Below are 22,604 nucleotides of genomic sequence, written 5' to 3' on the forward strand. Positions count from 1 at the left end.
GTTGGGGAAAACGTCAAAATGACGTTTCCTCCAATGACGGCTCTCACAACCAGAGAACAATGTTTTATTGATAAACAACTTAACCAAACAAAATTTCAGAATCCATTTGGGGGAAACACCTATTTGGCGCTGAGCTGGCATTAATTTTCTGATAAATGGCAATGGAAGCAAACACCATGTGTTTTCTCTCATCCTTTTCCTCCATTCTTCTCTCTTCTTCTTCCTACAGCTTTCTGAACCTTTATTCTTGGTTTCTGTACATTTTCTCTTATTTTCTTTGATTATTTACTGCTGAAACATCAAGTTGGTATCAGAGCTGAGGTTCTCTCTTGCATATTAGACCCATGTATCACTAGGATCAGCAGTGCACATGGGTGATTGAAGTTTCTGACCACTCTTATTCTTGTCGCCTGACTAGTAGAGGTTTGTGGAAAAGAGCAAGGTTATTTTTGTAGCCTAGAAGCACTTCCTAGTTCTGCTGCCCGAGAATCCAGAATAAGTTGAGTTTTTGATCATATGATAAGGGTTATTATCTATGATTGGGGCTGGTAATTGGGGTTTGTTTAGTTCTCCTTTCACCATAGTTGAGATCGACAGCCATCAATCTGAGTTTTGGAGAGTCTGGAGCGAGCAGTTCCGGTTTCTCTTTTGTCCCATGGGTGCTAGGGTTGGGCAACACTGAGAGATAGTCTTGCTTGTTGACTATAAGTCAGGATTCATACACGATATTGTTTCTTGATATGTTTTTGAGTTATTTATTGTAATTTGAAGTAATGGAGTCTACTGGAGGTGATCAAAAGCAGTTGATGGAGTTTGGAACCCTGCTGGAAAGTACTGCAGATCCCTGAAACACAAGTGTTAGAGGACCTTGGGATTGATAATGATAGGCATATGATGTTGTATTATGATAATTGGGCTGCTGTCAATATAGCCCATAATCTAGTACAACATGACAGAACAAAACACATTGAAGTTGACAAACATTATGTTTGAAATGACTGCTTGAATGGGCATGTGACTTTCAATCCTTTGATACTGACAGGCTTAGCTTGACTGCTTGTATTTGCTTTGTTGCTGTTGTGTTTAATTAGCAAAAAAAAAAAAAGTTAACAAACATTTTATCAGAGAGCATATGACTTTGGAAAGGCTTGTCTTCCTTTGATACCGACAGCCTTCATCCATGGTTCAAATCAGTACTTTAACCGATTCGCCTTTTATTATTTTTTAGTTTTTTTCTTTTTTTTTTTAATTTTAGTGTTAAGTATAATTATATACATTATTTAGTGTAAAAAAGGAGATTGTAAAAAGACCTATAAATAGGTGTATTGGGGCTTAAAGATGTGATACGATATGCCTTGTCTCGGGCGTATTGTATTGATACTTTGAACCTTGCCTTCACCAAAGAAGTGCACAAGAAAGTTCCAATAGTGTATTTGTTAAGACCAAGAGCAGTGGCAAATGAAGGCCCATATATGGGAACAACCAATCGACATGTCAAGTTTACAAGAAAAGGAAGCCACATCATCAAAAAGTTAATCCCAGTGGACAGACTGTTAAAATAATGTAACGGTCTTGTAACAAACTATAAACAGCTTACCTGGGCTATAAAGACCAGAGGAAGAAAGGATTAGGGAATAATTCCATTTGAATATCCATCTCTCTCTCTTCTCCTTCAGTTTTCTCTCTCCCCTTAGGAGTTCAGTTCACTCTAATGAACCCTGAGTTAGGCAGTACCTAACAGTTTGGTATCAGAGCTGATGACCAATACTTGAGCTATGTCCATGGAGGCACGAGTTGATCAGGTGGAGGTCGAGCTTGTCCATGTCTCTGGCGATGTGTGAGGAATCAAGGATACACTGGCAGAAATCTTGCAAAGGCTAGAATAGAACCCGCTGGTTGAAGACAGAGAAATCAACCAAAATAGGGTGACCTAGGGGAGTAACCGAAGAAGTAGTTCCACCTTGGAAAGGAACATGAAACTAAGCTTTCCGGTCTTCTCAGGAGACCCCATTCCTTGGATATAAAGGGTGGAAAGATTCTTCGAGTACAACGAGGCGTCCAGACCAGATAGAGTGGCACTCGTGGCAATGCATTTGGATGGAGACACAATCCTTTGGTATCGGTGGTATTGTTGAGGCACCCCTGTATTTCGTGGCTCGACTTCATTGATGCCCTGTGTGTCCGATTTGGGGATTTCGGTTTATGAAGATTTTGATGAGAGTCTCGCAAAGATAAAACAAGTAGGAAGCATCTGTGACTACCATTTGGAGTTTGAATGTCTATCGTTGAGAGTCTAGGGGTGGCTGGAGAAGGCATTGGTCGGAGCTTTTGTGGGAGGACTCAAAGAAGAAATATGGTTGGAGAGGTCAAGGTGATGCATCCATCCATTGTGATGGCCGCAACAGCCCTAGCCCACACCTAAGAAGAAAAGATAGCTCAAGCTTGACGTCTGGACAACCCATGGTAGCAGACGAACAAATCTTTAAAGCACCAAGACCGGGAGGGACAAGACCCATTAAAGAAGGCAACATCTTAGGAAAACCACCAGGTAACTTAGGCCCAAGTCCCGTTATTCCATTCAAGAAGCTAACTTGAGTAGAGATGCAGAATCGCCGAGACAAAGGTCTTTGCTACAATTGCGAAGAGAGGTTCAACCCAGGCCATAGATGCAAGTCTCAACAAGCCTTCTTATTATAGATTGAGGATGAAGAAGATGATCGACAACCAGAAGGAAAGATCAACGACTGGCGAACAAAATTGGCCTGATGCCATACAACCTTTAATTTCATTACAGGCCCTAGTTGGGTTTTCATCATCCCAAACCGTGAGGGTGACAGGACTAGTTCGGGGTCGCCAAGTGTCTATCCTCATCAATAGTGGTATCATCCTAAACTTTGTAACCACAGTGCTAGTCAAACGGTTGGGGTTACTAGTTCAGCCCACAACCTCATTTAAGGTCCATGTAGCTAATGGGACCTCACTTCAATGTGATGGAATTTGCATAGATATTGGGTTATGCATTCAAGATCAACAATTTGTGGTTGATCTTTACCCACTGGAGTTAAGTGGAGCCGATATTGTATTGGGGATTCAATGATTGCAGCAACTTGGGCCAGTTCTATGCAACTGGGCCCATTTGTCTATGGATTTCATGATAGGAGGAACAAGATTACATTTACAAGGCCACTCAGCTAGCTGAGCCAGCTCAGTAAGCTTGTCATCCTTGTTGAAAGAAGCACAGGACCCAAATCAGCCCATTATCAAGGGATTAAATCATACATGCCCAACATTATCCAAGGCCCAGGATACATTGACTCAAACTGATTACAAGCAACAACTCAGTAATCTTCTCCAGCAATATGCTGCAGTCTTCAAAGAGCCAGCGAATCTACCCCCAATCAGGAGTCATGACCACGGAATTCCACTATTGCCGGATGCGTCTCCTACCAATGTAAGGTCCTATATATGGGAACAGCCAGCCCATGCAGTCTTGAGGGCAAGGTCCAGCTCAACCGGGGGGGGGGATTAGTTAAGACCAAGAGCTGCAGCAAACCAAGGCCCATATATGGGAACAGCCAGCCCACATATTAAGTTTACAAGAAAAGGAAGCCACATCAGCAAGAAGTTAATCCAAGTGGGCTGACAGTTAAAACAATGTAACAGTCTTGTAACAAACTATAAACAGCTTACTGGGCTATAAAGACCAGAGGAAGAAATGATCAGGGAAGAATTCCATTCAAACATCCAGCTCTCTCTCTCTCTCTCTCTCTCTCTCTTCTCCAGTTTTCTCTCTCCCCTTAGGAGTTCGGTTCACTCTAACGAACCCTGAGTTAGGCAGTACCTAACAGTATTAGCAAGCAATGCATGATTAATCTTTATGCCCAGATTGAGAGGGAGTGCTGAGAGATCGAACTATTCTTTTTATTGTTTATTAGGCTTGTTTTATCTTTCTTTATGAGCTATTTATATTTGTTAGTTATTGGGCCATATTATTTGATTGTTAGTGAACTTTGTCCTTATCTCTTTTTATTTATTGGCTTTTGTCTCGCCTGACTTATTAAGGGCAGAACAGTTATTGTAGTTGTAGTTAGAGAAGTTTATTATAAAAGGAAGTGGGATCTCACATTGGGAATGTTTTCTCTCATTCTTCTCTTTCCTTATTCCTTTACCTTGCTGAACCTTTGCTCTTGATTTCTGCATATTTCTTTCTTATTTTCTTGGATTATTTACTGCTGAAACATCAAGTACGTAGGGACTATTGCTTGGTGCAATGGTAAAATCTCAGGCCGGCAAGCATGAGAATGCAGGTATCAAGTCTGAGAATAGCCACTTTATGCAAAAAGGCCAAATGTTAGGTCTGTATCCAGTTTACCCCCCTCCCAAGATCCCATATAATTGGGATCAACATTGGGTCTGACCTTTTATCCTATGTCTAAGTCATGTGAATCATTTTCAAACTTCACTGGCATCCTTCCATTTTCTTTTGGCCAATGGAATATAATGTAGCCAAAGAGGTCATGTATTTGGATGGTTTAAATAGTCTGGCTAGTCATAATTTACGTTGATGATATATTGCAATCTCTTTCTTCAAAATGTTCTGATATGTGGAATTTATTTGTGGTTTTGGAATTTGAATCATGTATATGTTCAATAACCTTTTAATATTGATTTCTTTTTCTAATACAGGAACTAATTAATTCTATCTTGTGGAATGAGGTCGGAGCACTCTGGAATGCACCTGTGCAGCCTCAGTTGAACTCTGAGTGGAAGACTTGGAAGCAGGAGGTCATGAAGTGGTTTTCAATGTCACACCCATTAGCAAGTGGCAGAGAGACAGGGCAGCAAAGCAGTGATGATTCTATTGTAGCAGATGTCCATATTAGCAGGAAAAGGCCTAAGCTAGAAGTTCGTCGTGCAGACATGTATGTCCCCCAAGTGCAATCCCAGGAACCTCATGGGGTTCCCCCTCAGGATAACACTGTTGAGATTGAGACAGAATTTTTCAATAGACAGGGTGTTGGAAATGCCACTGCATTGGTATCTGAGCCTTGTAAAACATTTGCTGAGACACATGCCCCATCAGAATATTCCAATGGTGTGGCCAGCAGATGGGAAGAAATTGTAGTTGAACCTGATAATCCTAAGCTCATGCAAACCACAGAAACAGAAGAGATGCATGTGGATGGAGTTGGTAAAAAACCACTGGATCCTGGGAATAAGTACCGCCAATGCATGGCTTTTATTGAAGCCAAGCAGAGGCAATGTGGGAGGTGGGCAAATGATGGTGATGTTTACTGTTGTGTGCATTTGGCTGTCCGTTCACTGGGTAAAGTTGAGCAAGCAGAACAAGGCACCCCTGTTAACACACCTATGTGTGAAGGCATCACCACTCATGGCACAAGATGTAAGCATCGGTCCCAATATGGTTCCCCATTTTGCAAGAAACACAGACTTAACAACAGTCAGTCTCTGATGGATGCTGAAAATTCATCAAGTCTATCAGTGAATATTCTTAAGAGAATGGACATAGAGAAGATTTCTAGTTCAGAAACTACATATTGCAAAGAAATAACATTAGCAGCAGAAATGCAAAATTCGATTGGAGAGCAAACAGTCTTACTTGTGGAGCAAAGAACCTTGGATGCAAATAAGAATTCAATTGGGAAATGTGATCATTCCATTAAAGACAATGATAGTGGAGATTTGCAACTTTGCATTGGATCTAGCCACCAGAACAACAGTGATTCTTGTCCAGACAATGCAAGGCTGCATACACTGTACTGTGAAAAACATCTTCCAAGCTGGCTCAAACGTGCAAGGAATGGTAAGAGTCGGATAATATCAAAAGAAGTGTTTATTGAACTTCTACGAGGTTGCAGCTCTCGGACGCAAAAGTTGCATTTACATCGAGCGTGTGAGCTACTTTACAACTTTGTTAAAAGTGTCCTATCCCTCCGAAACCCGGTTCCTAGGGGGACTCAACTTCAGTGGATCTTATCTGAAGCTTCTAAAGATTTATGTGTTGGGGAATACCTTATGAAATTAGTTTCCTATGAAAAAGAGAAATTGAAGAGGCTTTGGGGCTTAGATGATGATAAAAATAAACCAGTTTTCTCTACTGGTACAGAGCAGGCTGTGCTAATGTCTGTGGGCCAGGAGAGCAGTCAAGATGTTCACAAGACTGTTAAATGCAAGATTTGCACAGAGCAATTTTTTGATGATGAAGGGCTTGGTAACCATTGGATGGATGTTCACAAAAAAGAAGCACAATGGCTGTTCAGAGGGTATGCATGTGCAATCTGCATGAATTCATTCACTAACAAGAAAGTCCTTGAGACCCATGTGACAGAGAGACATGGAGTCCAATTCCTTGAACAATGTATCCTTTTTCAATGTATGCCTTGTGCTAGCCATTTTGTTAATCCTGAACAGTTATGGTTGCATGTCCTCTCAGTTCATTCCATGGATTTCAAGCTTTCAAGCAGTCCTCAACAGCATGTGCTCTCAACAAGCCAGGCTTCTCCTCCAAAACTTGGGGTGGAAAATAAAGATGCAGTGGAGGATAAGTCCACCAGCCAAGGTGAGTTACGGAAGTTCATCTGTCGGTTTTGTGGATTGAAGTTTGATCTCCTGCCTGATCTTGGTCGCCATCATCAAGCAGCTCATATGGATCCCAATGCAATAAACCAACGCCCCCCTAAGAGAGGGATTCACATCAATGCTTATAGGCTAAAATCAGGTAGACTAAGCCGTCCTAGTTTTAATAAAAGCCTTGGAGCTGCATCGTTTAGGATCAAGAATAGGAGTAATTTAAGTATGAAGAAACACATCCAGTCCTCAAGTTCAGTGAGCACTGGGCAAATAAAAGTGCAAACTCAGGTAAAGGAGACCACAGGGTTTGGTAGTTTGGAAGAACATCAATGCTCAAATCTTGCAAAAATCTTGTTTTCTGAATCTCAGAAAACAAAACTCCGACCAAATAACCTTGAGATTCTTTCTATTGCTCGCTCCAGTTGCTGCAGGAAAACTCTGGAGACTACACTGGCAGATAAGTATGGAGTATTGCCTGAGCGTTTTTACCTGAAAGCAGCTAAACTATGCAGTGAGCTCAATATTGAAATTAAATGGCACCAAGAAGGTTTTATCTGTCCTAAAGGATGTAAACCATTCATGGCCTCTAATCATCCCCACTTGATGCCTCTTCCAAGTGGCTCGGTGGAATCCATATCTTCACAAGTTACAATGAGCAGTGAGGGGTGGGAAATGGATGAATGTCACTATGTAATCGATTGCAGTCATATCAAATCAATCCCCATGAGGAAAGAAATAGTTTTATGTGAAGATGTAAGCTTTGGGCGGGAGTCAGTTCCAGTGGCATGTGTGGTTGATGAAAATCTCATGGGTTCCCTTCCCAATACTGAAGAACAAAAGTCTAGTGGCCGAATTGAGGAATACTCCATGCCTTGGGAGGGCTTTGTCTATGTGACAGAGCGGTTGATTCATCCATCCCTTGGGCTTGATACAGAGGTAATTCTTCTCCTCATGTTTGATCTTTACCAACCAACCTTGAGTTCCTGACAGGTATGTTGGCATTTGATACACGAATGTCTGTTTCACATTCTTGTGGTCTCACTTTGGAGTGTGGAGGTACCAAGGTCAATAGTCATAAACCTTCTACATTAAGTTGATCCTTGTTCATGAGTTTTCCCACATTGAATGTGCTGATTGGTGTGGATGTTCTTGCTTGCATGGCTTGCTGATTGAGCATTTTACTGCTGGCAAGTCCAGTACCAGTAGTGGAGTCAACTAGGAAGTCATAGAGTTGACTCCATCTGTCATACATTTATTTGATTTAATTTATAACAAATATGAAATGTTTAATTTTTTAATGATCAATCCTTTTCTTGTGAGACAACTTATCAACTTTTTGATTACTCATAAAAAGTATGAAATATTAAAAAAATTATAAATTATAATTAGTACATGATATAACTTATATCATGTAGCTTGCCCCATGTTGGGATAAGGTATGGATGATGATGTTGACATGATATAACTTACTTATATCTTAATGCATTTTAGCATTTCTTTTATAAAACCTAAAAAATGTCAAGACTTCTAATCAGAAAATTGTGAGTTCAAGTCCTACTTTTTTGAGTTCTTGTATAATTGTGAGTTCAAGTCCTACTTTTTTGAGTTCTTGTATTATTGACTTTGGTGCTACCTATTTGCCATTTCATCTTATAAAATGTTTCAGTCCACAATAGAAGTATTTCAAATTAGGTTTGATTCTTTTTTTTTTCCTTTTCATTCTGAATTAGAGAATTGTCTGAGAGCCTTTTGGCCTGCACAATTACAATATCGATTTTCTTTCATTTCCCATACCATTACCTTTTCCCACAATATGTCTTTATATTAAACATTTTCATTAGCAGTTAAAAACACCCTCCAAGGATAACTAAGAAGCATTTTGAAAAACGTAAAAAAGGAGGATTCAATGGTACACTTTTGTTATTGGGAGGCTAGGCGTCCCTGTTAAATTAAATTTGGAGGGGCATTTCAAAGGAACTCCGAATGAGTAAAAACATAAAACATGTAAAAAGATGGAACGACTCAAATCGATGACCTAAGGCTTAGATATTTTTTGGTAACATGCAGCATGTTACCAAAAGAAAAGCATGTAAAGAAACTAGAGTACAAAAAGATGATGAAATGTTCACAGTTTTTCCGAACAAAAGGAGTGTCTAGATCATAATACAAATAATTTGTGTAAGAAAATAACAAAAGAAAAAAATATCTTTCTACAAGAGAGTTCCATGTTCCTTGAGAAGACAAAAAAGTCTTGCGACTTCGAGACTAAAATGAACGAGGTTTTTCAAGAAGAAACCTAATAATTTTGTTAGTAAAAAGCTTGAATTAACCAGTCTTCAAGAATTTCAGATGCCTGAATTATTGATCTTGATTCCTAAAGGTTGAATCTTGAAATAAAAAGAATTGTCTGGAGATTAGAAAGAAAGGAAAAGATAAGAAAAATCACATATGTTACTCATTTTCAGTGTTGCACTCTATAATAGTTGAATCTCTGGTGTTGCACTCATCCTTGTCAATTGATTTAAATGGGTCTTATTTCTTAGGTTCTCTTTAGAGCTTCACCACTGGTTCCCAAATATAGAGAATGATATCATGCAAGCCTTCAAAACATTCTTTTTTCTTATATATATATTGATTTAATCTATAGAAATCTCATTATAATCCTGGTAACTGTAACAAACTCATGCCCAAAAATTCCCAACAAAAATAATCAATAAATGAATGAAATAATCCCCTGAAGATGGAAACCTGAAGTTCCCCACCAAACCCAGTTGATCTGTTCCTCCTCTCAGAACAAAACCATCCCCACCAAGCTCCCAAGTACAACCATCAACCCACCCTTCATGCTTGTAGCACTGCTTGTCGGAGCCACAGAGGGTCCCTCAATTTCTGCTGGAGATGGCGCTAGAGAAAAGCTAATGAACCCACTTCTTGGAAAAAGCACAACTGCAATCAGCTCCTGCCCCTTACTCAGAGTGTCCATTGGCTCCACTGAGAAATAGAATGGCCCCGATCGGTCGAGCACAATCTTTCTGTTGCCATCCTTGTACTCAGCATCAGCAATGGGGCTTGATATGTTGCAGCCAAGGATCAAAATTTCGTTATGGCCGATACGTATCGTATCGGAGCCTTCCAATACACCCCTACAGGGGGTGTTTTGGGTCGGAGAGTGGTTCAGGGGGTAGACCGGCCTTAAACTGGCCCCTCTGAACCAGTTAAAAAGAACATAAAAAACAGTACCGATACAGGCCGATACGCCCTACCGGCGTATTGTCCTGTATCGATATTTTGAACCTTGGTTGCAGCTGGTGTAAAGCCGCCTTCATCACTCACAATACAGAATCTTTGTTGGCGTCATACTTCCAAACCAGTGTGTTTCCAATTTGGAAACGAGCTGCTTCGGCCCATTGGTTCAGAGAGTCGGACTCAGAGGATGGGATCTTCCATGCATGGTTTTTCCACCAACCATGATTTCTCTAGCTTCTGAGAAGCTGAAGAGGAGAAACACCAGCACAACAGATGAAGTAAGAGCTCTAGAGAAAGCCATTATTGGCTATCTCTATCTGGGCAACACAACAGCTAATAGCTTCCAACTGCTTAGTCGTCTCAGAGATTGGATGGGTGAGAGTGAATTCAGTGTGCTTATTAAGAGACATATTACTCATCTGAAATCTGAATCATGCGATCCCCGGAAAATTGCGAGAGCAATTGGATTTGGTGCCTTGATCACTGGAGTCTTGTACAATTTGAATCAACAACCTGGATTGACTCCCATGCTTGGGAGTTGACTTGACTTGACTTGAATCAGCATGTTGATTTCCAATGCTTGCTTGTACCTCATATATAGTACACATGGAATATGGGATGCAAAATCTCTTGGTACTATCATTATTAAGAATTTTAGGTCATGTTTATATATATTAATATATTTGTATATGTGTGTAAAAAAAATATGCAGACACATATTTGGGTCCTTGTCTCTCTTTCGGTATAAGGAATAATTATGTGTTTTATGTGTTCTCTCTGCAGAGTAAGCAATTGGGCTGTGTTTGCCCAGGTTCGATGTGTTATCCTGAAAAATGTGACCATGTATATCTCTTCGATAATGATTATGAAAATGCAAAGGACATCTATGGCAAGCCAATGTATGGAAGGTTTCCATATGATAAACATGGCCGGATCATCTTGGAGGTAATTTGATTCTCTTTCACCATTAACCTCTTTTATAAGCAAGATGCAATCATTTAGTAAATAGTAGTTTGCCTCTTTTACTCCTATATATATATATATTTGTAATTTATATAGATGAAAATATGGCCTTTTGCTCCTCTGTACTTGTGGAAGTAATGGCTGCATCAGTAAGGTGCTTTGGCACTAGAGATCTTCTATGTCAAAAATTTCATCTGATAAGATGATCATAATCACTGTTATCTGGAAACTCCTTTGCTCTGCCCGTCAAGTTCCTAACTTCTAACCTTTGACAGAGAAAGTTTAATTGGCCAGTAATCCCTGTGGATCAATTTTGGCCTATGAGATCTCAGTTGAGATGCAACCAAAAAAAATCAGTCAAGGATCATAAAAAATTGGCTTCTAGCTTCCCTGCACGCTTGACATGCTCACAAGCAGGGTGCACTATTTCTCAAGTCCTGCTCTGTTGCAACAGTCTTGTCTATATTGAGTGGACTCAGTTCATTTTATAGTAAAGCCAGGGCATTAAGCTTGGGATTTTTCTTGCTATACTTTGTAGGAGGGCTATTTGGTCTATGAGTGCAATTCAATGTGCAGCTGTGACAAAACTTGCGGGAATAGGGTTTTGCAGAATGGCGTGCGAGTCAAACTAGAAGTCTTCAAAACAGAGAATAAGGTAATGTTTTCAACTCTTTCATGGTTGTCATGAAATCTATATTTATTTACTGTTTGGTAATTTGCAGGGTTGGGCAGTCAGAGCTGGTGAAGCAATCTCACGCGGGACATTTGTGTGTGAATACATTGGGGAGGTTTTAACCGATCAGGAGGCAAAGAGGAGGAGCGAGAGGTCTTGAATTCTTTGCCATCGACCTTTTTTGGTTTCCATTAGTAGGTTCTAATGTATCTGCATTTGTATATGCTATTTCAAAATTTCAGGTATGGTTTTGAAGGCTGTAGCTATTTGTATAGCATCGACCCCCATATCAATGATATCAATGAATTGACTGAAGGAGCTGTTCCATGTGTTATTGACGCTACAACACTCGGGAATGTTTCACGGTTCATCAACCACAGGCAAGGATTATATCTATTAATTCTCTTAATGGATTGATTGAGGAAGCCAAAGATCTACCTATAGTTCATAACATGGTCATTTTAGAATTAATTTGGAAGATTCAAGTGGTGGGTCACCTACCATTTAGAAGTCAAACTACTGGAGAAATTAACACAATTTACATTTGACATCTTGGCTTATCTTCAAATAATGTACCCATAGTTTTCAAGGTGCCAAGGCGAGGCTAGGTGACAAGGGGGCACTGTGTTGCCTAGTCATGTAGGCGGTGGATTTTTATATGTAAAAAAATCTCTCCTAGGGTAGTTCCCTAGGTTCCATAACAATATTTCTTTAATAATTATCCATAATTTTCAAAAGAAAAGTATAAGCTTCATGTTAAAGTATAGAAAATTAACATGTTCATGAGAAGAAAAAGAAGAAAGTAAAGAAAAATAAAAAAATATAAGGGCTGAACCCCTATTTTTGTTATAGGAAAAGAATAAAATAAAAAATTGAAGAAGAAAATATGTTGATTAGACGAAATTTTAAGTTCTTCCTTATTGGTTCAGGTTTTTAAGTCTTTGAGGATTCAATACAGCAGTTATTGATAAAAAAAAAACAGCAGTTAGCAACACCTGTATTGAACTGTTGATTAATCCCTAACAAATAAGAAAATAATAAAAAGAAATTAGTATATAAAGACACAAAATGAATATTTTAGTTTAAGAAGGTCTATTTTATAATTATTCAAAAAATTAATATAAAAGTATTTTATAACACAACATACAAAACTGCTTGGCGATTAGGCAAGGTGAACCACCAAGGGCGCCTTGTCACCTAGGAATTGCCTTGACAACTATGAGCATACCACTTATGTCCATTTTCACAGTTCTGTACCTGAATGATTAAATAAAGTAACTGAACTTTAGTTTCATATTTGGAGTGCTCGTCTGGCTTCCAAATTGAAGCTTCAAACTCATGGCATATTGAGGCCAAATGACCAACTATGCACTAAAGCATTGACAAGTGATGCTTTTATTTGTCAAGGTAGTCTCTCCGGGGATTTTTAATCCCCTTCATCATTATTATGCTGTATATGCTATGCCTAGGATGGTGAATATTAATGTATTGGTGATATATGCTTATTGGTTATGTAGTTGCTCGCCCAACCTTGTCAGTTACCTGGTTCTGGTGGAGAGCATGGATTGCCAGCTTGCACACATTGGTCTCTATGCCAGTAGAAATGTATGAATTCTTCTCTTAACCTGATGGAATACTAATGGACTTCCTTTCACAGCTAATGTTACCTATGTGAAGATACAGGATTGGATGCAAATAGTTCATGAAAAACTTTAACACATATGTGCATGAATAGTTTGATCTCTCACATCAACGGATATAAACATTCTGGTGGTATTAAATATTAATGTTAGAAAGAATAAGAAAGACCATCAAAAGAACTAGAAAAAAGAAGGGTGGGGGTAGAGAGAAATAATATGAAAATATTTGAACATAATACCTCATCTAAAACTACCATACAACTCTTTTTTGAATTACTCACAAAAGTAATATTATTTTGTGTATGTTTGGGGGTGTAATTTTTTACCGCTTTTCAAAAAAAAAAAAGCATTGTTATTTTATATGTTATGGGTATATACGAGTTCTGATGGCATGAAATGGTTGAGACATAAGATTACTATTTTTGACCTAAACAATGGGTTCAAAGTAAATGATGGTTTGGTGGTTAATGCAAATTGTTTGGTTACTGATTAGATGTCTGAATGGTTCAATTGTCTGGTCATATTGGATGACTCACAAAAGTACCTGTTATTATTAGCCTAAGGTGTGTGGTATGTGTTGTTTTGGCAGGTCTAAACCATTCACTGGGTGGGGGACCCTCTGTACTGGCTACCTGTTCAATCCTCCAGTCCAATTTGATGCTTCACTTGGTTTTAGTGTTCTACTCTAATCATGCCAGAAATTTTAATATTTTAATATAATGACAATGCCAACTGGCTCAGTTGGTAAGGTCTCTGGCTCGTCATAGCAGAGACTTAGGATCAAATCCTACTGTCACCAGGGTTTGGGGGGGAGGGTTATGGGTGGGCTACCCCTGTTGTGTAGCTCTATTAAGCAATAAAAAAGACTATATAAAAGGTTATTTTGTTTAGATACTGCTCAATGTCAGGGTCCACTTTGAGATTAGAACAACCTCCTGAGAAACAGATAATTATTATTATTTTTTTATCAACAACAATGAATTTTATTCATGACTGAGAAATTCAGAATTACAAGGGAGGGAGGTAAAAATTCTTAACTCCCTACTATCTAAAGTACACCTAGACCATGAAATAATTACAAAACAGCCCAAAAGATAGCATTTCTATTCACCCCTTGCCTAGCTAGCTCATCTGCCAATGCATTTGAACTTCTTTTTATCCATGTACACTGATTTTCCATGTCCTTAGTGAGCCACTTGAACTTCCTTTTTTCATCGTTGTATTTCTAGAGCATAGAACTGTCCTCTTTTAGGCAATACACCACTATTTCAGAATCACCTTCTATTATGAATTTTTTAATATGCATTTCCTTGACCCTTTGTATCCCTTCAAGAGCTCCTAAGATCTCAGCCAATGTATCACCCTTATTTGTAGTCTCCAGGATTACTTCCAAGCTTCTCTCCTTATCTGAGAATGTCCTTGAATTTCTCTCCTCCCAAACAGTCCAACATACTGCAGCCCTTACACATCTCCACATGATCTTGGCCCTTTTGGTTTGCCCATTGGGCATGGAAGTGAATAAGCTTTGCACATTTAGAGGGGGAGTCCACTTGCACCGAAACAAAGAAGTAAACCGTTCCTAAATAACTTTAACAATCTGACAAGAAACTAGTAAATAGTATCTAGACTCACCATCGGATTTGCAAAGAATACACCAGTGAGGGGACAAACAACTATTGGGTCTTTTTCTTTGAAGTAGATCTCTTGTATTAGTTTTTCTCAGAAAGGCTTTCCAACAAAAGCTCCCAACCTTTGGAGGTATAGGTTGACACCACACTTCTTTAACAGGGAATAACAGTCCAACAGGAGAAGAAGGTAAATGGGCCTTAAAAAAAGAGGCACAAGTGTAAGCACCTGATGGAGTGAGTGTCCAAATTCTATTGTCTGTATTTGATGGCTCCAAGAAAACCCCTTAAAGGGAGGATAATCCTGAGATACTATCCAACTCTATATCCCTGACATCCCTTCTCAAACCTAGATTCCAGCTGAAGCCGGAAGGTGAGTTAGAAGGTACAAGGAAAGAGGAAACTGATTCATTTTTAAGGGTAGAAATAGCAAAGATGCCTAGAAATTGGTCTTTCAAGGAGGAATCCCCAACCCAAACATGTTCCAAAAAATTAATAAGATTACCTGAGTGCAAATTATACCTGATCCATGGGGAGAACAAAGGCAATATAGTTTGAATAGCTTTCCATGGAGATGTTCTTGTGGCCCATGCTGAGATCCCAGAGTCCCGTCCATTGTCTGCCAACCCATGAATACTTCCCACTATCTTTACCCATAATCTTTCTTTCTCCAAAGTAAATATCCACAACCATTTCCTTAGTAATGCTAAATTCCTAAACCTTATGTTCCCAATTCCCAAGCCTCCCTCCTCCTTGCTCCTACATACTACTTCCCACCTAACCCTATGATCCTTCTTTTCCTCCCCTGGCTCCTAAAGGAAGCCTCTCATTAATTTTTTCAACTTGCTAGCCACCGTAGCCGGAATCTTAAAGACTGACAGAAAATGGACAGGAAGGTTAGCAAGAGTAGGCCTAATCAAAGTGATTCTCCCTCCAAGAGAATTAATTTTTCTTTCGGTTGGCAAGTCTCTTTTTCAAACCTCTCCACCACAGGAGTCCAAAAATCACCTTTCTGAGGATTATCTCCCAATGGCAGACCAAGGTGGTTTAATGGCCAATTGGCTACTACACACCCCAAAATGTCTGCACACTCACTAACCTCTCCATCCCCCATATTCACTCCAATTATACAACTTTTCTCAAAGTTCACACTAAGATTTGATATTTGCTCAAAAAGTTGTATAGCTAGTTTCAGATTTCTAATCCTATTGATATCCCCTTCACAAAACAATATTGTGTCATTTGCAAATTGCAAGTGTGCAAGTGGTATGTTTTCTCTTCCAACTCTCCACTTTCTTATTAGCTCCCTAGAATCTGCTTGGGAAATTAGTCTCCCCAACACTTTTTCAACCAATGTAAACAGAAAAAGCAGATAGTGGGTCTCCTTGTCTAATCACTCTCAAAGTTGGAAAATAGTCCACCACTGTCCCATTCACCAAAATGGAATAATGACACTCCCTAATGCAACCCATCACCCATTTGCACCAAGTGTCTCCAAACCTAAAACTAATTATCACCTCCAATAGGAAGGGCCAATTAGGGCCTAGTGCCTTTGATCTATCCATTGAGAAAACCGCCTCTTTTACCTCTTTAGTGTTGGCCATTCTAAACCTTCAATCCACACCCTATTATTTAGTGGCCTTCTGAAGATAGACCTAAAATGATTTGCAAATGCTCCTGCAATTTCACTTTGACTGGTGACTGTCACCCCTTCAATCTCTAACCTTGAAATAGTGTTTCTTCTCCTTCCGTCACTTGCTAAAGCATGAAAACACCTAGTATTCTTGCCCCCCCTCTTTCAGCCACTTACATCTTGACTTCTGCCTCCAACTTATTTCCTCCTGGAGAACATAATCCTCTAACTGTTTACACAACTTCCATCTTTGCTCCCTCTCCTCTACTGTTATGCCACCCCTCCTTTCTTTGTTGTCCAGATCTTCAATTTGTGTAATCACACTTTGCTTTCTTTCCTCCAGTCTTCCAAACTCTAATATATTCCATTCCTTAATAGAGTTTTTTTTGTGAAACCGCATCCCACTCCACTCTACTGCTGGATTTCTCTTTGACCATCACTCTTTAATTTTCTTAATGAAGCTTAGATGTTCTAGCCACATGTTTTCAAATCTAAATGGAGTGGGACCCGCATTTCTCACATCCTCCTTACAGAGTACAATAGGCCAATGGTCAGAAGTCACCCTCGGTAGTGCTCTAGAGTTCAGATTCCCCCAGTGTTCTTCCCAATCATTTGAAAATAAGAATCTGTCCAACTTAGAGCAAATTGGATTTGCTTGAAGATTGGATCAAGTGTAACATCTTTGTGACAATGGGATCTCCTTAAGATCAAAACCATCAATAAATTGATTAAATCTCTTCATACTTGTGGTAGATCTCTGCCTAGGACTGTTAGTTTCTTCCCAGAATCTGATCAAACTGAAGTCACCCCCTAAACACCATGGTCCATCCCACAAACCCCTTTGTCAGCCAGTTCTTCCCATAATTTCCACCTCTCTTGTAATCATTTGGACCATATTGGTTAATACCCATTCAAATCCATCATCCACTTGTCTAAATTTCAAGGACACTGAAAATTGGCCTATCAATTCCTCCAACCCTACAACTACCTCATTCTTCCACATTGTTACAACACCCCCTGCAATTCTCCGTGAAGGTAACACCACCACCCAACTAATTCCCCTACCTCTCCACACACTCCTTGCCCATTTGATATCAAATTCTGCTCTTTTGGTTTTCTGTAGCATTACCACATCTGGAATTTATTTATTTATTTTTGATCAATAACACTTTCATTAATTCATCAATAAAAGATTTACGAAAGGAAGACAAACATGCTTATCTTCCAAGAGCAACAAAGAATCCCAAGAAAAGGAAAAAAGAAAGAGAAAAGAAAGAAAACACACTAAAAGTTACAACTTGGCCCAAAAAGGTGAATCCCTTTCTGCCCCTTGTTTAGCTAAACCGTCAGCTAGGGAATTAGCCGATCTTTTAACCCAACGTATCTTAACCTCCATCTCCTGCACCAGCCACTTGAATTTCCTCCTCTCATTATTGTACTTCCATAAGCCATTGTGATCTTTAAGCAGCCACCCTATCACCACCTCTGAATCCCCTTCAATTAAGAGTTTCCTGATGTTCAACTCCTTAGCTTTTTGGACTCCTTCCATAACTGCAAAGATCTCAGCTCTAAGGGAGTCACCCACTCCAATAGGGCTTGAGAGCATGGCAGAAATGACCCCATTTTCATCCCTATAAACACCCCCAATCCCCGATTGTCCCGGATTTCCCCTGCTACACCCATCAAAGTTTAATTTCACAAATTCACTAGGTGGAGGGGTCCGAGCCACACTCATTACTGACTTAGTTTGTGTGCAACTAATTTCACCCAACTTCCTCAACATGTCATCCACAGTGTAATCTATGAAAAGCTCCAAAGATTTCAGCCACTGTACCGCCCTAATATGAATGATAGCCCTCAGATCTGCTGCTCCTCTCTGAGCTTCTGAGAATATCCTAGAATTTCTTTCTTCCCAAAGTGTCCAACATACCACAACCCTTAGTCCTCTCCACATTGTCCTACCCCTTTTTATCCGCCACCTGAAAAAAGAAGGGGAAAAAGGCCTTGTAAGTCTGATGGGGGGTTCCAACAACAACCAAATAGGGACAAAGCCCATTCCCAAATTGACCTCGCAAAATGGCAAGACACCAGTAGGTGAAAACCAGTCTCCCCATCCGCTTTACAAAGAACACACCACTGAGGTGACAAACAAGTATTGGGTCTCTTCTTTTGGAGTAAATCACCAGTGTTGATTCTTTCCAGATAGGCTTCAGGTATTGCTCTGCACCAAACCTCATCAACAGGAAAAGGAGGGGAGGTAGGACTGGTGGACTGACTTAAGACTTTGAAGAAAGAAGCACAAGTCAAAATGCCATTGGGAGAAGGTGTCCAAGTTCTAGAGTCCGCCCTAGTGGGGTCTAAGACAACGTTATCAAGAATTGCAATAAGGCTCAAAATAATGTCAAAGTCTGAGTCCCTCAAATCCCTTCTTAGACCCAAGTTCCACCCAATCCCATAAATGGAAGAGGACGGGGTGGTCAAAGACGAGATTGGCTCATTTTTCAAATCAGAAAGAGCAAACAAAGAATGAAACTGATCCTTTAGAGGGGCACTCCCCACCCAGGTTTGTTCCCAAAATTTTATGGAGTTACCGGAATTCAAATCATACTTGATATTAGGGGAGAAAACTGGTAGTAGGTCATGAATGGCGCTCCAAGGAGACTTGCTTGTGGTCCTAGCTCTGATTCCAGCGTCCCATCCATTATGCTCCAGCCCATGAATACTTGCCACTATTCTAGCCCAAAGCTTCTCCTTCTCCAATGGGAATCTCCACAACCACTTTCCCAACATTCATATTCCTTCTCCTAATATTCCCAAGCCCCAAGCCACCACAAGTCTTACTCCTACAAACTATCTCCCAGCTCACTCTATGACCCCTCTTTTCCTCTCCCGGTTCTCACAGGAAATCTCTCATTAACTTCTCCAATCTATTAGCAACCTTCACTGGGATTTTAAACACCGACAGGAAAAAAATAGGTAAATTAGCAAGCGTGGCCTTAATAGGAGTAATTCTCCCTGAAGGGATAGGATATCTATCACATGGACGCCCAAAGATCGCGGAATAAGGGGGTGAATTTCAAAAATTTTTCTCTCCCTTCGACTAGGAATCGAATTCCCCATTTAGAAAATCATATTTTCAAGGATCATTCTTGAACTATAAACTGAACCAGATCTGAACCAAAAGGAGTAGGGAGAGATTATACCTGATACAGAGAAGTAGTATCTCCCAATGGAGGTGTTCACACCCAAGGAAAGATCCAAAATTTGCTCCCACTGAAGATGACGCAGTGCAGGGTGGAGCAGAATCAACAGTGTTCTTTCAAAAGAACTTGACCCTTCGCAAGAATCAACTGGATGACTTGTGAATACAGCTCCAACCAATCTTTTCTCCAAAAGATTGGTATCAAGATCGAACATTGATTTCTCCCAAGAACTGGAGATCGAACTGGTGGAGGCGGCGGCTGCAGGAAGGAGGCGGAAAGAGAGTATTCACAGGGTGCAAAATTCTCTCTTCTTGTGATTTCAGCTTTGAAAACAAGAGTTGTGCATTGCTTGTCTAAAGGCTGCCACCCCCTCCTCCTTTTATAGACTTAAAGGGATCAACTCCTAATCCCATTAGGAGTTGCTGATCCAAATCAAATTTGGATTAGAAGTCCCTTTAAGTGATAAGGGATAACCCCTATCTTATGTGCAGATTAGATCAGCCATCTCCTAGTTTAATTAGGAGGCTTCCAGATCTAAATCTCATTTAGATCTTGGACTCTCTAAGTGGATAGGGTCTGGGCCCAATCTTATCAGTTGATCCATCTCAGAATTTGCCCCTTTAAGTGACTAATCAAATCAGCCCAGTTCGAAATGGACTTAAGGCCCATTTAAGGTTATGTATTTACTTAGCCTTCCAAACTACTGCCCAGTTGGGCTTCCTCGTATGGCGTGGGACCCAAACATTGATATACACATTAGCCACATGGGTTCGGCCCAACCTTTGTTACAAGGTCTGGCCGAATACACTGTTATGGATAGCGCACCCCCTGAAAACCATCTCATGGTCTCTATGGGCCCAACACTTACCCTAAGTGGTCCCTGGGCCAAGCCACCTTGTAACACCCAGGGACTGTGGGTAGATGCAAGATTAGCCCATCAGGTATAATCCTCAATGGTCTTACACTTAACCTCTCAGCCCATAATGATCATACACTGCCCGACAAGAGAGGACCTCTCCTTCGGTTGCAAGGAACAATGTTGCACTCTCTGCTTATATGGATCATGGGAATTAAAACCTTTTGCAAACCTTTTAGAAACCATTAAATATATACTTTTATATCTCATATAAAATATATTTTGCAAAACAAATCTCAATGATTGGAATCGGCTGTTGGCAGTCTTGGTTTCCATTAGTGAGAGTGCATCCCCGATCATTACCTTTTTCCGACAAAGGGGCTGATCCTGTCATTATGATCACCCACTCAGATGAATTCTCAGACTGTCCCGACATACCCAGGTTTTGACCCCCACTAAGGATCTCATTGATTGGTATATCAAAGACAGTTCAATCCGACACCTAGTGCAGTATCATAATCGAGTCTAGGGGTCGGGTGTAACTTTCCAGTTTTTCCCATCAATCTCCAAGGTCCAAGGCAATACTGGAAATCTGGTCCAGTTCATAGATTCAATTAATCCTACACTGTATGTGCCTAGGGTCTCACCCTGGCAGCTGAGACAGGCCACCCCAACCGACTTGGTGGCACCACAGTGTCAGCCTTGTCAGGATAGGTCTCCCCAGACCGACCCACTGGTTGTGAACATTCTAAACTAACACGAGTCTCATTAAGTGTCTAGTTTAAGGGTATTACACAGAAACATACCAAGGGAACATTGTAAATATGCACTTTTATTCATTTACAATAAACTCATAAAGTACATTATCTTGATTGAAGCTAAGGGCATACATAAGTGTCTAACACTCCCACCAAGAGAGGTAGTTTTTTTTCCATGGCACTAGTCTTTTTTCAAACCTTTCCACCACCGGGTTCCAAAAGCTCTCTCTCATGGGATTATCCCCTAAAGGCTACCCTAAGTAGTTCAAAGGCCAGCCTGAGACTTCACACCCCAATACTTCAGCACTCTCCCTGATCTCTCCCTCCTCCAAATTCACCCCCACAACACAACTTTTCTCAAGGTTAACTTTCAAGTTAGATATTTGCTCAAACAGTTGTATCACCGACTTCAAATTCCTAATAAAGCTCACATTACTGCCTTTACAAAAAAGAATCGTGTTGTCAGCAAACTGCAAGTGAGTAAGAGGGGTTTCCGCCCTCCCAACTCTCCAGCCTCTAATGAGCCCCCTAGAATCTGCTCTGTGGATCAATTTCCCCAAAACCTCCGCAATTAGAATGAACAAGAAAGGAGAAAGGGGGTCTCCTTGTCTTATACCCCTACTGGCTGGAAAGAAGTCTACCACTGTCCCATTCACTAGCACTGAGTAATGACAACTCCGGACACAACCCATGATTCACTTACACCATCTAGCCCCGAATCCAAATTTAGTCAAAACTTTCCTAAAAAATTCCCAGTCCACCAAGTCATAAGCCTTTTCCAAGTCCAACTTACAAACCACTCCCTTCTTCTTATCTCTCTTAAAATTCTCCACACTCTCATTAGCAATTAAAATCTGATAAGTGATTCGTCTTCCATTCACAAAAGCTCCTTGGTAGTGTGCAATGATATCTGGAAAAACCTTCTTCAGCCTCAAAGACAACACTTTTGCAATGATCTTATACAAGCTATTAACCAAGCTAATTGGCCTAAAATCCTTCGAGTGGGAAGCATATTCTTTTTTGGAATTAAGGCTATAAATTGGATTTATTTTTTTGATGGCCTCTTATTACTGTTTTCTTCCTTGCACAACCCAAACCCGTAACATTCCAGCTAATAATCTTCATGGTTCTTTATTATCCACCCCTTGCATCTATTGCCCTCACTTGTTTCCTTTTCTCCTTTCCCCTCTGATACCAATATGTTTATCTCCTTCTGCATCCTTCACCAGTCTTTCAGCTTCACTCAATGTCCTCCTTTTAGTCTTAACCTCTTCTCTCTTTTTTTTGTAAAAACCCTTTCAGATCATTCGGATCTTTCAGTTTACACCCCAGCTTCTGTACAAATACTGCCACAGAGTCCTCACTTGCCAGCTCTCTTCTGTCTATTTTTCTATTCCTTTCCTCTTGCCCTATGTG

The 22,604-nt window shown here is 40.2% G+C and overlaps 1 protein-coding gene and 1 pseudogene across 3 annotated transcripts in view; one reads left to right on the forward strand and one right to left on the reverse strand.

The window, feature by feature from the left end:
• The window catches only part of SUVR5 (histone-lysine N-methyltransferase SUVR5), a 38,766-nt gene that overhangs the window by 14,101 nt on the left and 2,061 nt on the right, over positions 1-22,604 (forward strand). For all 3 annotated transcript variants that reach the window (XM_088978967.1, XM_088978982.1, XM_088978975.1), the window contains 6 exons: positions 4,687-7,527; positions 10,621-10,782; positions 11,339-11,455; positions 11,523-11,626; positions 11,716-11,853; positions 12,991-13,078. In XM_088978967.1, the coding sequence (XP_088835093.1) occupies positions 4,687-7,527; positions 10,621-10,782; positions 11,339-11,455; positions 11,523-11,626; positions 11,716-11,853; positions 12,991-13,078 (3,450 nt within the window). The remainder of the gene's footprint in view (positions 1-4,686; positions 7,528-10,620; positions 10,783-11,338; positions 11,456-11,522; positions 11,627-11,715; positions 11,854-12,990; positions 13,079-22,604) is intronic.
• Positions 9,380-10,138, reverse strand: LOC148876943 (early nodulin-like protein 15; annotated as a pseudogene).

Source organism: Nelumbo lutea, chromosome 1, assembly GCF_056320005.1.
Source record: "Nelumbo lutea isolate HS-2025 chromosome 1, American lotus-T2T, whole genome shotgun sequence".
NCBI classification, from domain to species: domain Eukaryota; kingdom Viridiplantae; phylum Streptophyta; class Magnoliopsida; order Proteales; family Nelumbonaceae; genus Nelumbo; species Nelumbo lutea.